The sequence below is a fragment of the Scyliorhinus torazame genome, chromosome 22, assembly GCF_047496885.1.
Source record: "Scyliorhinus torazame isolate Kashiwa2021f chromosome 22, sScyTor2.1, whole genome shotgun sequence".
NCBI classification, from domain to species: Eukaryota; Metazoa; Chordata; class Chondrichthyes; order Carcharhiniformes; family Scyliorhinidae; genus Scyliorhinus; species Scyliorhinus torazame.
In genome coordinates this window covers 69,953,800-69,971,018 of record NC_092728.1, presented here as the reverse complement: position 1 = coordinate 69,971,018, position 17,219 = coordinate 69,953,800, and the positions used below count along the sequence as shown (strand labels likewise).

General features: G+C 47.9%; 1 protein-coding gene across 1 annotated transcript in view; it reads right to left on the bottom strand.

Annotated features, from left to right (window-relative positions):
• Positions 1-12,206, bottom strand: part of slc31a2 (solute carrier family 31 member 2) — a 35,264-nt gene extending 23,058 nt beyond the window's left edge. The window contains exon 1 of the mRNA XM_072488296.1: positions 12,031-12,206. Coding sequence (XP_072344397.1) covers positions 12,031-12,036 — 6 coding nt within the window. The 5' untranslated portion in view covers positions 12,037-12,206. The remainder of the gene's footprint in view (positions 1-12,030) is intronic.
• Positions 12,207-17,219: the final 5,013 nt, after the last annotated feature.

Genomic DNA, 17,219 nt, shown 5'->3' with positions numbered 1-17,219 from the left:
ATAGGAGGCGAAGGTTGGTTCCTTAGGGGACAGCAGCAGTAATGGTGTGGGGAGGGGGGGTGGAAGAGGAGCCATTGCGGATGGTTTTCTGGCTACAATTAAATAGATAAGCATAGAATCGGGTGAGTGCAGTACCAGTGGAGAGGAGTTGGGGGGAGGATGGTGCAATTGACCATGTCAAAGGCTTCAGACAGGTTGAGAAGGGCAAGGTGGGATAAATTACCCTGGTCACAGTCACAACATGTTATTTGTGATTTTGATATGAGCTGTTTCAGTCCTGTGTTGAGTCAGAAGCGCAATTGGAAGGATTCAAACATGGAGCTTTTTGAAAGATGAGCACAGATTTGTGAGGCAACAATGGGCAGCATGGTAGCACAGTGGTGTGCACTGTGGCTTCACAGCTCCAGGGTCCCCGATGGGTCACTGTCTGTGCGGAGTCTGCACGTTCTCCCAGTGTCTGCGTGGGTTTCCTCCGGGTGCTCCGGTTTCCTCCCACAGTCCAAAGATGTGCAGGTTAGGTGGATTGGCCATAAATCGCCCTTAGTGACCAAAAAGGTTAGATGGCATCATTGGGTTATGGGGATAGGGTGGAAGTGAGGGCTTAAGTGGGTGGGTGCAGACTCGATGGGCCGAATGGCCTCCTTCTGCACTGTATGTTCTATGTTCTAACGTGCTGAAGAATTTTGGAGAGGAAAGGGAGGTTGATAATAGGGCAGTACTTTGCAAGGGTTAGGGTTATTTTTCAGGAGAGCGGTAATAATGGCAGATTTGAAGAAGATGGGTCCTGTGACAAAATAGAATTGTAAACATTATCGGCTAATATGAGAGCCAAAAATAGCCATGCCTCATTACTAACTTAAAGATATCATTGCTCAGTATTGTGAAACTGACCTTATAAATTATAATAAGTAGGAACAAAATATTTTCCTTGTAGCTTCCCCTTGCATTTGATTTAATCATGTGATATACAAGTGAGGCTGAATGTTTCCCATAAGCTAATTCACTTCCCCAAAAAGTCATAAATGGGAAGCATTAAGCAAACATAGAAAATTAAATGCACCTATAATTTAGTAACAGGAATAATTCTGTAGCATGATCTCCATATCTGCAAACTAGTAAGTACAGTCGCCATAGTCCCAGATGACCACAGGCTACTTTTCCCTTTGAGGGGCGATAGCTGACTGGGGGTAGTTTAACCTGAGAATCACCACACCACAGGCGAGGGGCAAGGTTGCGAAGGCGGGGCCTTCATGAATAACCTCATAAACCAGCTGCCCAGCCAACTGAGCTAAACCAGCCCCACATTAGGTCAATGAGTCTACATATTTTTAATTTTGCAGGACACCTGCATTTGGGCTCAATGTGATGGGATGTGCCTTTTAGTCAGAATTATATGTCAGTTGGTAGCCTAACACATTGCCTGTTTCTGTGGTGCTATCATTTTGGTGACTCTACAGCAGCACATATCTGCTTCCTTGTCTCATGAGGCTGGAAATCTGAACCAGTGAGATTGCAAGGAGAGATTGCAAGGAGATGATAAAACAACTTGAAGTAGTTGTTTGGTGGTACAGAACTTAAGTATTGCTGTAAAAAAAAGACACATGTCATTGAAGCTTTTCACTCATCAGGACAATTCGCAAGAATACCAAAAGTGAAGGGAACACTGCACGAGATAAGAGTGCTGATTGGTTGGCAAGTGTGTGCCATAGAATCCCTACAGTGCAGAAAGAGGCCAATTGGACTATCAAGTCTGCACCGACCCTCCAAAAGAGAGCCTCGGCCACTTCCCCGTCCTCTCCTGTAACCCGGGGCACTGATCATGGCCAATCCACCTAACCTACACACATCTTTAGACTGTGGGAAGAAACGGAGCACGCAGAGGAAACCCACACAGACAGGGGAAGAGTGTGCAAACTCTACACAGACAGTCAAAAAAGGCAGGAATCAAACCCAAGGCCCTGGCACTAGGAGGCAGCAGTGCTAACCACTGTACCACTCTGATTGGTAGAGGCATTGCCATGGATCTTAAAGTAGCTCTTTCATTGCTGCCATGGTGGAATGCAGGAGGGTGGGGTGTAGATATAGTTAAAGAAGATTCTTGATTGCTCAATTGGGCATGATGATGGTGTGCAAAACGAAAAAATAATCACACCTGCTCTTCCTAAATTCTTACAGGTGACCTTGCAGTAACAGTGATAGAAGCCAGGGAGCAGGTCACCTGACCTCCATCACCACCATGCTGTATGTTAAACAGAGTGAGAACAATTAAATGGCATGGTGTTCCCCAGTCCAAACACTTCTCTAAGCTCCGCCATGCCAACAGCAAAGAGGATTTGTGTCAAAAGTGTGAGCCTTGAAATCTCTATCAGCATTTAATCCTCCACCAGTAGGAACTGGTATACAGGCAATGGAAATGTAAATTCTTCAGTCCACTGAATTCCTTCCTGATCAGAGTGGTTGAAATCCTGGCTTAGCCCAATTGCCATCAGCGCATGTTATTGCAGAGATTGGGTAATACCTTGTAGCAATGCCACTTTGAAATATTTTGAAATGAGGAGATCTGCAACTTCACAAATTTTACTTATTTTTTACTCCCTGTTGATCAACGCTACCCGCTACCATCTTTGCAGGCCACTAACACCTCCGTTAACTACTGACATCATGAAGCAGTATTTCAGATGTCTCAGGTGGTCCGCTTTCTCTGACAGTACGGCCAGGATTCTCCGAGCCTCTGCGCCGCAATCGCACTCGGCACAGAGAATGGACGTCAGACCCACAATCGGGTCCGACACCGCTCCCGCGATTCTGCGGGGACCGCAGAATCGCCACCAATCGCGCACACGCGGTCGATGCGGCGCCGGTAGGGGGCCATTGAAAGAGGCCCCCGCAGCGATTCTCCGCTGACAACTGGCCGAGTTCCCGCCGACGTGGTTCACTCATGGTTCCACCCGGCGGGAGCTCGGGGTGGCGGCTGCCAACTCAGTCCACAATCACCCTGGTTGGGGGGGGGGCCTCCAGGGGGCCACCGATTGGTGGGCGCGCGCGATCTCGGGGGGCTTATATTGTTAGGCTGGCCCGCGGTGTAGGTCCGTCATGTTGCGTGGGGCCGCCACCACAGGCGGCCACCGCGCGCATGAGCGGACCCGCGGCCGGAAGTGCAGGGCCCCGTATCGGCAGTCGGAGCTGCAAGGAGCACTCGGGGGCCCTGCTAGCGCCCTGCAAAACGGAGAATCACTCTGCACTTTCTCCAGGATTCGCACCCGTTTCCTCACAGGCATGGGGACATAGCCCCATTGTCAGAGAATTCCACCCTACATCTTTGAACAAGAGTGTGGTTGCCTGCTGCATGCTTCACAGCTCTGAAATACAAAGACAGCAAAGCACGGAGGACAAATAGGTCAACTCGCAATCAAGACTGGAGCAGGATGGAGATGTTGACCCAAAGGATGTACTCACAACCAGGAATATTGGGGATCCAGGTTTTCAACCAGGGGCGATTCAGTTAAGTGTCTGAGTTTCCTCTCTAAGGAATCATGCTGTCCACAAGTGTGAGGCAATGCCCATAGAACATAGAACATAGAAAATACAGCACAGAACAGGCCCTTCGGCCCACGATGTTGTGCCGAACCTTTGTCCTAGATTAATCATAGATTATCATTGAATTTACAGTGCAGAAGGAGGCCACTCGGCCCCCTGAGTCTGCACCGGCCTCCGGAAAGAGCACCCCACCCAAACCCAACACCTCCACCCAACACCAAGGGCAATTTGGACATTAAGGGCAATTTATCATTGGCCAATTCACCTAACCCGCACATCTTTGGACTGTGGGCGGAAACCGGAGCACCCGGAGGAAACCCACGCAGACACGGGGAGGACGTACAGACTCCGCACAGACAGTGACCCAAGCCGGAATCGAACCTGGGACCCTGGAGCTGTGAAGCAATTGTGCTATCCACAATGCTACCGTGCTGCCCTTGAGAACGAATAAATCTACACTATATCATTTTACCGTAATCCATGTACCTATCCAATAGCTGCTTGAAGGTCCCTAATGTTTCCGACTCAACTACTTCCACAGGCAGTGCATTCCATGCCCCCACTACTCTCTGGGTAAAGAACCTACCTCTGATATCCCTCCTATATCTTCCACCTTTCACCTTAAATTTATGTCCCCTTGTAATGGTTTGTTCCACCCGGGGAAAAAGTCTCTGACTGTCTACTCTATCTATTCCCCTGATCATCTTATAAACCTCTATCAAGTCGCCCCTCATCCTTCTCCGTTCTAATGAGAAAAGGCCTAGCACCCTCAACCTTTCCTCGTAAGACCTCCTCTCCATTCCAGGCAACATCCTGGTAAATCTTCTTTGCACCTTTTCCAAAGCTTCCACATCCTTCCTAAAATGAGGCGACCAGAACTGTACACAGTACTCCAAATGTGGCCTTACCAAAGTTTTGTACAGCTGCATCATCACCTCACGGCTCTTAAATTCAATCCCTCTGTTAATGAATGCGAGCACACCATAGGCCTTCTTCACAGCTCTATCCACTTGAGTGGCAACTTTCAAAGATGTATGAACATAGACCCCAAGATCTCTCTGCTCCTCCACATTGCCAAGAACTCTACCGTTAACCCTGTATTCCGCATTCATATTTGTCCTTCCAAAATGGACAACCTCACACTTTTCAGGGTTAAACTCCATCTGCCACTTCTCAGCCTAGCTCTGCATCCTATCTATGTCTCTTTGCAGCCGACAACAGCCCTCCTTACTATCCACAACTCCACCAATCTTCGTATCGTATGCAAATTTACTGACCCACCCTTCAACTCCCTCATCCAAGTCATTAATGAAAATCACAAACAGCAGAGGACCCAGAACTGATCCCTGCGGTACGCCACTGGTAACTGGGATCCAGGCTGAATATTTGCCATCCACCACCACTCTCTGACTTCTATCGGTTAGCCAGTTCGTTATCCAACTGGCCAAATTTCCCACTATCCCATGCCTCCTTACTTTCTGCAGAAGCCTACCATGGGGAACTTTATCAAATGCCTTACTAAAATCCATGTACACTACATCCACTGCTTTACCTTCATCCACATGCTTGGTCACCTCCTCAAAGAATTCAATAAGATTTGTAAGGCAAGACCTACCCCTCACAAATCCGTGCTGACTATCCCTAATCAAGCAGTGTCTTTCCAGATGCTCAGAAATCCTATCCTGCAGTACCCTTTCCATTACTTTGCCTACCACCGAAGTAAGACTAACTGGCCTGTAATTCCCAGGGTTATCCCTAGTCCCTTTTTTGAACAGGGGCGCGACATTCGCCACTCTCCAATCCCCTGGTACCACCCCTGTTGACAGTGAGGACGAAAAGATCATTGCCAACGGCTCTGCAATTTCAACTCTTGCTTCCCATAGAATCCTTGGATATATCCCGTCAGGCCCGGGGGACTTGTCTATCCTCAAGTTTTTCAAAATGCCCAACACATCTTCCTTCCTAACAAGTATTTCCTCAAGCTTACCAATCTGTTTTACACTGTCCTCTCCAACAATATCGCCCCTCTCATTTGTAAATACAGAAGAAAAGTACTCGTTCAAGACCTCTCCTACCTCTTCAGACTCAATACACAATCTCCCGCTACTGTCCTTGATCGGACCTACCCTCACTCTAGTCATTCTCATATTTCTCACATATGCGTAAAAGGCCTTGGGGTTTTCCTTGATCCTACCCGCCAAAGATTGTTCATGCCCTCTCTTAGCTCTCCTAATCCCTTTCTTCAGTTCCCTCCTGGCTATCTTGTATCCCTCCAATGCCCTGTCTGAACCTTGTTTCCTCAGCCTTACATAAGTCACCTTTTTCCTCTTAACAAGACATTCAACCTCTCTTGTCAACCATGGTTCCCTCACTCGACCATCTATTCCCTGCCTGACAGGGACATACATATCAAGGACACGTAGCACCTGTTCCTTGAACAAGTTCCACATTTCACTTGTGTCCTTCCCTGCCAGCCTATGTTCCCAACTTATGCACTTCAATTCTTGTCTGACAACATCGTATTTACCCTTCCCCCAATTGTAAACCTTGCCCTGTTGCACGTACCTATCCCTCTCCATTACTAAAGTGAAAGTCACAGAATTGTGGTCACTATCTCCAAAATGCTCCCCCACTAACAAATCTATCACTTGCCCTGGTTCATTACCCAGTACTAAATCCAATATTGCCCCTCCTCTGGTTGGACAATCTACATACTGTGTTAGAAAAGCTTCCTGGACACACTGCACAAACACCACCCCATCCAAACTATTTGATCTAAAGAGTTTCCACTCAATATTTGGGAAGTTAAAATCGCCCATGACTACTACCCTATGACTTCTGCACCTTTCCAAAATCTGTTTCCCAATCTGTTCCTCCACATCTCTGCTACTATTGGGGGGCCTATAGAAAACTCCTAACAAGGTGACTGCTCCTTTCCTATTTCTGACTTCAACCCATACTACCTCAGTAGGCTGATACTCCTCGAACTGCCTTTCTGCAGCTGTTATACTGTTTCTAACCCCCCCCACCTCTTTTACCACCCTCCCTAATCTTATTGAAACATCTATAACCAGGGACCTCCAACAACCATTTCTGCCCCTCTTCTATCCAAGTTTCCGTGATGGCCACCACATCGTAGTCCCAAGTACCGATCCATGCCTTAAGTTCACCCACCTTATTCCTGATGCTTCTTGCGTTGAAGTATACACACTTCAACCCATCTCCGTGCCTGCAAGTACTCTCCTTTGTCAGTGTTCCCTTCCCCACTGCCTCATTACATGCTTTGGCGTCCTGAATATCGGCTACCTCAGTTGCTGGACTACAAATCCGGTTCCCATTCCCCTGCCAAATTAGTTTAAACCCTCCCGAAGAGTACTAGAAAACCTCCCTCCCAGGATATTGGTGCCCCTCTGATTCAGATGCAACCCGTCCTGCTTGTACAGGTCCCACCTTCCCCAGAATGCGCTCCAATTATCCAAATACCTGAACCCCTCCCTCCTGCACCATTCCTGCAGCCACGTGTTCAACTGCACTCTCTCCCTATTCCTAGCCTCGCTATCACGTGGCACTGGCAACAAACCAGAGATGACAACTCTGTCTGTCCTGGCTTTTAACTTCCAGCCCAACTCCCTAAACTTGTTTATTACCTCCACACCCCTTTTCCTACCTATGTCGTTGGTACCAATGTGCACCACGACTTCTGGCTGCTCCCCCTCCCCCTTAAGGATCCTGAAGACACGATCCGAGACATCCCTGGCCCTGGCACCCGGGAGGCAACATACCTTCCGGGAGTCTCGCTCGCGACCACAGAATCTCCTATCTATTCCCCTAACCATTGAATCTCCTACAACTATTGTTTTTCTATTCTCCCCCCTTCCCTTCTGAGCCTCAGAGCCAGACTCAGTGCCAGAGACCTGGCCGCTAGGGTCTTCCCCCGGTAGGTCATCCCCCCCAACAGCATCCAAAACGGTATACTTGTTTTGAAGGGGAATGGCCACGAGGGATCCCTGCACTTTCTGCCTGTTTGTTTTTTTCCCCCTGACTGTAACCCAGCTATTCTTGTCCTGTACCTTGGGTGTGGTTACCTCCTTGTAACTCTTCTCAATCACCTCCTCTGCCTCCCGGATGATCCGAAGTTCATCCAGCTTCAGCTCCAGTTCCCTAACACGGTCTTTGAGGAGCTGAAGTTGGGTGCACTTCCCGCAGGTACAGTCAGTGGGGACACCGGTGGTATCCCTCACCACCCACATCCTACAGGAGGAGCATGTAACTGGCCTAGCCTCCATCCCCTCTTATCTGACAGAATATAGCTGCCCTGTGGACTAACTAGATCTCCGCCCTCCGACCCTGCTCCCAGTCAGCTACACTTTCTGTAAACTCCTGGCTCTCTTCGCACTCTTTGCGGAAATGTCGGAAACAAAATGAAAGGAGCACCTTACTCCCTCCTCACCTAACTCCCTCAGTCACCAATCTCTCACTATAGCACTCAAATGCACCAAATTCAGCACTCCCTCGGTCACCAAACTCTCACTATCGCACTCAAATGCACCAAATTCAGCACTCAGTGCAAACCCATCTCCAACAAGAGAGAATCTAACCATTTTCCCATGACATTCAATGGCATTACCATTGTTGAATCCCCCACTATCAACATCCTTAAAGATACCATTGACCAGAAAATGAACTGGACTACCATATAAATACTGTGGCTAGCTGAGCAGGTCAAAGGCAAAGAATCTTGCCGCGAGTAACTCTGACTCCCCAAAGCCTGTCCTGCATCTATAAGGCACAAGTCAGGATTGTAATGGAATACTAGCCAGTTTTCTAGATGAGTACAGTTCCAACAACACTCAAGAAGCTCAACACCATCCAGGACAAAGCATCCCGCTTGACTGGCACCCCTTCCACAAACATTCACTCCCTCTGCCACCAATGAACAGTGGTAGCCGTGTGTGCCATCTACAAGATGAACTGCAACAACTCACCAAGGTTCCTTAGATAGCACCTTACAAACCCACCACCACTACCATCTCTAGAAGTACAAGAGCAACAGAAACCTGGAAACACCACCATCTAAAGGCTCCCCTTGACTTGGAAACATATCATGTTCCTTCACTGTTGCTGGGTCAAAACCTGGAACTCCCTCCTTAACCAACACCACATGGACTGCAGCAGTTCAAGAAGACAGCTCACCACCACTATCTCATGGACAACTAAGGATGGGCAATAAATGCTGACCTCACCAGTGATGCCCACATCTGGTAAATCAATAAACAAAAATGACACTGTGAAAGTGACAGCAAGTACCTTATGCACTGCCTCGGTGGCACAATGGTTAGCACATCAGCCTCACAGCTCCTGGGCCTCGGGTCACTGTCTGTGCTGAGTTTGCACTTTCTCCCCATGTCCACTTGGGTTTCCTCCGGGTGCTCCAGTTTCCTCCCACAGTCCAAAGTTGTGCAGGTTAGGTGAATTGGCCATGATAAATTGCCCCTTACTGTCCAAAAGGTTAGGTGGGGTTACTGGGTTAAGGGGATAGGGTGGCGACGTTGGCTTAAGTAGGATGGTCGTTCCAAAGGCCGGTGCAGACTTGATGGGCCGAATGGCTCCCTTCTGCACTGTAAATTCTATGATTCTCTGCATGCCTTCCACCAGCATGGGTATATGGTGTAGAAGACCATCCCCAGGCACTTTTAATCAACCGGAAATAAATGTCGAACCGTAGCAAGTGGTGGAGTCGCAGAGATGCATTTAAATGGGTCTGGAAGGAAGATAGGGAGCTATAGAGAGAGATGTTCTTTGGAATTTCCTCCTGGTAAACCTCTTCCCCTGCAATGCCCTCTGCTCCAGTTGGCCAAGATAATGGTCACCCTCCCAATTTGATAATAACCATTTTCCAAAAGCCGGCCGTTGTTATTACAGCTGCCCTGTATCTGGCAGATCGGCTGTCACCGGCACAGGGAGGAGGGAGCTGAATTGACCAAAAGGCCAGCGTTGTCCTCTTGTGCGCTCTCCGGCAGTGCCTGAGCTCATAGTCTGGGGCGTGTGATCCGCATGAGAGCTGACCCAAGGTCATCCTTGCGAAACGGGAACCCAGGCGTTTGAAGGTGGGCAGAGGGCGGTTAAGGTCTAAGCTCGCTCTCCTTTCCGCTCGCTCCCTGCAGGGCCAAGTACCAGTAAATCTACACTGTCCCCAGCTGTTTCAACCCTCTCCACCTGACAGAATGTGAGCAGTAGACACCTTCACAGTGTGCAGCAGCTGTGAAGCGTGTGCGAACGCTCCTCGGAAGCCAGTGACAGGCAGTCTGTATTGAGAGTGCAGTAAACACGCCAATCCTGAGTAAACAGCATTTATAGCAAACATTGGCAACAGCCACAGACTGGTCACCTGCTATGCCCAGCCTCAGGCCGAAATATGCAAGCGTAGTTCGGTGAACAATTTTTTTTTTCAGAAGTCACAGCGGGAGCAAGAACATCTCATCGACTGGACCATTCCACATAACTTGCGTCGCTGTCTTGAAGCAACGTGTAGCCATAATGTTTATAGTAATGGCAAAACTGGCGGTAGTTTCTTTGTAATCCAGTAACTCTAGTTACTCAAAAAAGCGAAGACCCCGATGCTAGAATCATAAGAATAGTTACTGTGCAGAGAAAGGCCACCCGGCCAGTCGTGTCCATGCTGGCCCTCTGTAAAATCAACTCATTTGGAGCCCATTCACCCTGTCCTCGCACGCAGTTATTTTCCATTCAAATATTTATTCAAATCCGTTTTGAAAGTTGTGAGCGAATCCGCCTCTTAACAGGTTCCCAGCTCACCACTGACTGCTTTCAAAAATGTTGTACTTTACAAAGTTTTGAATCACCAGCTTTCTGAGCACTGCTCCTTCGGGTTCACCTGAGGAAGGAGCTGTGCTCCAAAAGCTAGTGCTTCGAAACAAACCTGGTGTTGTAAGACTTCTTACTGTGCTCACGCCAGTCCAACGCCGGCATCTCCACATCATGGGTATTTTACAAAGGCAGGTCGCAGCCTTCCAGACTTAACATTGAGTTCAACAACGTCAGACTGTGAACTCTCTCCTCCACCTTCACCCCATTTTTATTTCTATCAATTTATTTTTATTTTCATTTCTTCCATTGATCTGTTTTTCTCCACTTGGACCAACTGTTCCTAGTTTGCTCTTTGACTCACTGCTCACCTTAGTTCTGCCATTCACACGTTTCAATTTCTTTCTGTGCCAATATCAGCACCCTTCTTAGCCCTAATCACCCCCAATTACATTCCTTTTGTCTTTTATCCTCGACATCTTTGTCAATCACACCTATCGCTGGGCCCCTATCCAGCCCCAACTCTACATAAATCTGACCCCATTTCCAGTTCTCTCCACCTTTGACAGAGAGTCATCCAGACTCGAAATGTTAGCTCCCTTTTCTCTCCACAGATGCTGCCAGACCTGCTGAGCTGGTCCAGTATTCTGTTGGTTTCAGATTCCAGCATCCGCAGTAATTTGCTTTTTTTCATTTTATATCCTTGTCCATTGGCCTTGGATCATCCCGCCAATTGGAAACAGCTTCTCTCCATCTGCCTCTCAGACCCCCTCATGTTTTTGAGCACCTCTGTCATGCCTCCTCGGAACTTTCTCCTCTCTGAGGAGCACAATCCCAGGGTCTCCAATCTACCCAGCTAACCAATGTCCCTGATCTCTGGAATCATTCCTGTGAATCTTTGAGCACCCAATTTGTCACACCCTTCCTGGGTGCCTGGACACAATACTCCCAATTTAAGTCCAATTTTACTGGTCTTTGTGCTCTATGCCTCTATGTTTCAATCTCGGGAGGCTGGATTCTTTTGGAAAAGCTTTCTCCCTCTCCCCCGCCATCCTCAAGGCCACACATACTCCCCAGGTCTATTTGTTCCTATATTCATTTGAACTGCATTGAGCTGAAAAAGTAGCTATACTTTCAAATCTGCAATACAATATGACAGTAGTGTAGATTTTCTATTCGTGCAAACTAAATTGTTACAATTTTTAAGGATTAAGAAAAAAGTGAAATCTTGGATTTTGGTCCCAAAATTTTTTGCTTTAAAAAATCCAGGAGCCGGCTTGTTTGGATCGCTCAAGAACTAACTTCCAATGTGTATCGAATGCAAGAATTCGGTTCACGCTGCCCGGGTACAGTACTTGCAGCAGGAGGGATTATGCATCGTAATTACTCCGACCACCGAACAAGGAAATAAAACTTTCCCTCTCAACTCGCATTGCCGGACGCAAAACAAAACCACACAGTAGCAAACAGGTTAATTCCATCTGTGCGATTTTGTCAAATGACCAAGAACGGTTCCAAACAATGGACCTAATCCCGTGTCAGTCACGTTGGGTCCGGAGGTCCTTTGCATATATTTGGTTTGGAAACTGTGGAAACTTTTACCCTCACAGACAGCCACCCACTTCAAGACCTACCTCTGCCTTTCTTCTCGTGCCTTGCGATACTTACATGCATCTTGCTTGATTTGGCCTCCTCCCCCAGGGCAGTATGTTTTCCTGAGGTTTGCAGGATATAACCAACGGGCAGTCCTTTCCATATATGTAAAGCCGTCCAGTTCTGCAGCGAGAACTTGCGCGTCCCCGTCACCTCTTCTGCACATTGGGCTGGGATTGTTGATCTGTCACATGAAGCTAACGGGACCAGAGCAGACTCCTCCTCCTGGGTGTATTGAAAAGCTGCCGGCTGGGAGTTGTAGTTCCTCCAATCCGGATGTACGCGCTGCACAGACTTATTTCCGCAACAAAAGCAGAAAACGCAGGTCTGACAGCTTCTGGGGAGAGGGAGAAGGGAGCTAACGTTTCGGCATCTCCGCAACACTGTAGTAAAGCAAGTTCCAATCGCTTTACAGTGCTTAAAGTCACACGAAGTCCAAAGACTGGCAAGTTAGGTGGATTGGCTATGCTAAATTGTCCCAAACTGTCCAAAAGGTTAGGTAAAGGCTTCCCGTCCCTTTGAATGCCTCAGTATGGACTTCAAAGGGCCCCTCCCGTCCACCGACCACAACACGTACTTCCTGAACGTGATTGACGAGTACTCCCGGTTTCCATTCGCCATCCCCTGCCCCGACATGACCGCAGCCACCGTCATAAAAGCCCTCCACAGTATTTTTACACTGTTCGGTTTCCCGCCTACATACACAGCGATAGGGGGTCCTCCTTCATGAGCGACGAACTGCGTCAGTTCCTGCTCAGCAAGGGCATTACCTCGAGCAGGACGACCAGTTATAACCCCCGGGGAAACGGACAGGTAGAGAGGTAGAACGGAATGGTCTGGAAGACCGTCCTACTGGTGTTGAATCCCAAATTTCTTTCTCCGTCAGTCTGGCCTCAATAAAAGTCGAGATGGATTTGCAAGTAAAAAGAAGTTATTTTATTCAGCTTGCAAGCTACCTAGTCCACAGTGATACAGATAACATGTTGCTTTCTGCAGCCCCGGGAACTAAGTGAAGGTCCCAGACAAAGAGATCAGTACTCATACATTCAAATGGCATCAAGTTTCACATACTCGACACCCATAGGTCATCCTATGTCCCTCCTGACTTGTTTGATCTATTCTGATTGGCTCACTTCCAATCCCTTTCTCCGGCCCCTATCAATGCAGCATCACTCTCATAGACACACCTCTTCCTGCTTTTTCCATGCGGTCTAAAATCCTTTGACTCTACTTGCCAGAATCAAAGTGGCTTATTTCTACATTACATTAACTAATATCTCTAAAGTAACTATTTTATATCACATTCGTCATTCCCTCCTTTTATCATTCCATGATAATCGAACTATCCAATCCATAGCTACGGTTCCTCATCTAAAAAGATCCGTCGCTGCATTTCCAATTCCTGTCTTAGCCCCCCTTCATCTGCTTCACCCTCATGGATTTTAACAGTTACATTTTTTGGGGGGGTTAAATTTTACCCATCACACATTTAAGGATGGCCAGGCCCACAAAGATGCAGCTGATAGCTACCACTAGATACATGGCCATATTTATCAACCAGTCCTTCCAACCTCCAAATCCCCAGTTACCCCAAGAGCCAGGATCCTGCATTCTGTCCAGGTGATCCCGTATGTGATCCATAAATTTAGTGATGTTATCCTGAACTCCCATGATACACTTGCCCTGCACTATGGCGCATACCCCACCCTCACGGGCCAGAAGATAGTCAAGAGCATACCGGTTCTGCATTGCAAACAACCGTAGCTGAGACAATTCCTTGGTTATTGCCCCGAGGGCTCCCAAGGTTTACTACCCGGGTTTTCCTCAGTTTGGCCTTTAACTAACTTAAGTGTATCTCCCGGTAACCTACGTTCTAGCTGTACTTCCCTTCTCATACGCCCCATCCTCTCTCTAGTCCCTTTCTCTTTCTCATAGCCTCTTCCTACACTCTTCTGACAGCCTGATTTTACCTTTATTGTACCACTCTTAACACATCCAAAATCGAATTTACATGTATTCCAAAAACAAGGCAATGTCCATATAATGTTCCCTTCCCATCGCCGGGACCGGTGCAACTGCTTCATGACTCCTGCATTCTCCTTAACTTTGATAACCTTTCATGAGTCGATACCATGTCCTCGTATATGGGGGCAGCGAAGAACATCACCTTTGCAGAGGTGATGTAACCTTGTAGATTGGTTGGGGCTACACAGATACATAATATTCCCTTTTTCCATGTCCATCGCCAATAACACGCCAAGCGAAGTGAGGCCAAATATAATACAGACGATGCGTAGCTACTCCATCATGCTCCACACCTGTAAAATAGCACTGGAGAAGGGAGGCAGGTTAGTATCCGACCTTTTCCAGTAGTGGAGATGGACTCAATTTACAGTGATGTAGGTGGACCCAAGCACTTCGCCCCTCCACTTTAACTGCTGTGGGGGTGGTAAGGAGAACTTGGAAGGGCCCGTCCCATCGCGGCTCCGACCCCTTCCTAGTCCAAGTTTTGACCATGACATAACTACCGGGCTGGACTGAAAGTGAGCTAGGTACTGGGGGCGATGGCTGGTGAGCCGCGCGGACCTGGCCATGGAGTTCCTTGAGCACTAGCGTGAGGGCTAGAACATAGGTGGTCATCTCTTCAGTCATCTGATGAAACTGAACCAGTCTGGGAACCTGCAGGCTCCAGGGAGTTCTAAGAGGCCTGCCATAAAGAATCTCGGCGGGAGAGAGCCGGGCCGGTCCCGCAGGTGTAACCCGCAGCTGGAAGAGGGCAACGGGGAGCAACTTAAGCCATGTCAGTCCCGTGTCTGCTCTTAATTTAGCCAATTTAGTTTTGAGGGTCTGATTGTGTCTCTCAACCAACCCGGCCACCTGCGGTCGGTCTATAAGCACAGTGTAACTGCTGGCGTATGCCCAACTGGGAGCAAAACCCCTTGTTAATTTGTCCAATAAAATGAGGCCCATTATCAGAACTTAACTGAGCTGGTATACCGTACCGGGGAATGATTTCCCTCATCAAGACTTTAACCACAGTAGCAGCTTTATTATCGATAGTCGGATACGCCTCAACCCATCTGCTGAACACATCCACAATGATCAAAACATATTTATAACATTGACACCTTTCCAACTCAATGTAATCCATTTGGAGCGTCTCAAAGGGACCACTGGGCAACGGGGTTTGCCCCTTCCCACAAGGGATACCTTTTCCGGTGTTATATTGCTGACAAATCAAACACCGATTACTGATACTTTGGGCCAACCCCTGCATTTTAGGGTGCCACCAAGTGTCCAGCAACAAATCACTAGTCCCTCGAGCCCCACAATGAGTTGCAAAGTGTACACATTCAATGACCCATAAAGCCAGCACATCAGACATACAAGTCTGATGTGCAGGCGTGGTCCATAAAGAGGAAACAGAATCATATGTACAACCTAACCGTTTCCACATTTGTTTATCACTCTCAGGAGCGTCCTCCTGTAACCTTATGACGTCTTGGATGGTTGGCATTGACTTGTCAGAAGCAGACATATTTATAGTAGATCGTTTAGTCTGACTTAACATCTTAGGCACCATCACTTGCTGAATTTGCGCGGCTGTTGGCGCTGCACAATCTGCTCGTTCATTACCAACGTCAACTGGGGTTGTACCATTCGTGTGGGCAGCGCATTTAATAACGGAAATCTGCGCGGGCATAAGGAGGGCCTGCAGTAGGTCATTAACTAAACACCGGTGGGATATTTGACCACACATAATCATGTCAGGTTGTTCTGACGAAATGTCACTCAAATCGCCCCTTATTGTGGTAGTTTCCTGAATCAAGGCTAAACAGTCGTGGCCAGGTTCGTCTTCATGGACAGGGGACCACTAAGAAAACAGGCTGGATTGATAGTAGTACAGTATTTAAATGTCAGACGTGGATTGTTCAAAAGGTATATCTCATACCTATTCTGACGAGCTGCGGTATGATGCTGAGTCTGCAGTTGCCTCAGTAGTGCGATGACCGAGTGGGAGCTATACACCGTAATATCCTGTTGGAGGGTGAGAGCATGTAACGGCTATGCGATGGCATTGATTGAACGTAAATCCTGTACTAATCGGTACTGGTCTGGTTTGGCTGGTTTAGGCACAGCAAGTATGGGGGTATTACATTCTGATTGGCAAGGGACCAAAATACCCTGTTTCAACAGCTCTTGAATTAATTTATCTATTGATGGAGCAGCTTGAGATTTCAGGGGGTATTGTCGAATGGAAGGTAGCTTTACATGATCCTTAATCATCACCTTAATAGGTGTAACATTTGTCTTTCCCACTTGTGATGGGTATTCCGCCCAGACCTGTGGATTGACATATTCCAACACATCATGTCCCCTGTGATGCTGCAGTCGAGTGTTAATCGTTTCAGGGACCTCAAAATATTTTATGGTAGTGCCGTCCGGCATGACTTGAAGTGCGTAGTCTGTTGGATCCGAATGATCCACTGCCCTCCTGACCATTCGCCCCATATCCCTGGCATGGTACTGGTCATGGACCTGACGTGTAATATGAGGGCTTACCGAAGCTGACTGTGGCCATAAATGTGGTGATATTGTAACAAAATCGGCTGTACCTTCTTTTCCCGTGACTGTGGCTGTAACCTTGACTGGCCATTCGGTCTCAAGTAATGGCCGGTATTTGTCCTCCAACTCCCTATTTCGTCCAGTTCTGTCATAGGCCAGGGTAACGTGATGCAGTGACTGTTCAACGTCTAACGTCCACCACTGGGGGATGATAGAAATATAGCACTGTTGTCTCATCCTCCATGATGTAACCGTTACCCCCTCATCTCCGCATTCTAGCTGTAGCTGGAAGATACACAGTAAATCTCGGGCCAACAAGTTACAGTCCAATCCAGTAGTCACTACAACCTGATGCTCTGCAGACTTATTCTCGTAACTGTCACAGGTTCAGAAATAGGATACTCACACACCTGTCCTTGGAACCCTGACAATTGCTGCGTTTGGTCGGATAATGGTAATTTAAGTGCTGATTGCACAGAAGGCATGGCTGCCCCGTCCTCTTCTTCCAGTAGACCAATGGCCCCTCAGAGGGGGCTGCGGTTGTAGAACTGTTGATTCGTTCGGTGGGCCATAAAAAGGGGGTGAGGGTCCCTTTGGGTGGGTTTGGTATCCTCCTCTTCGCTGATCCACCCACCCAA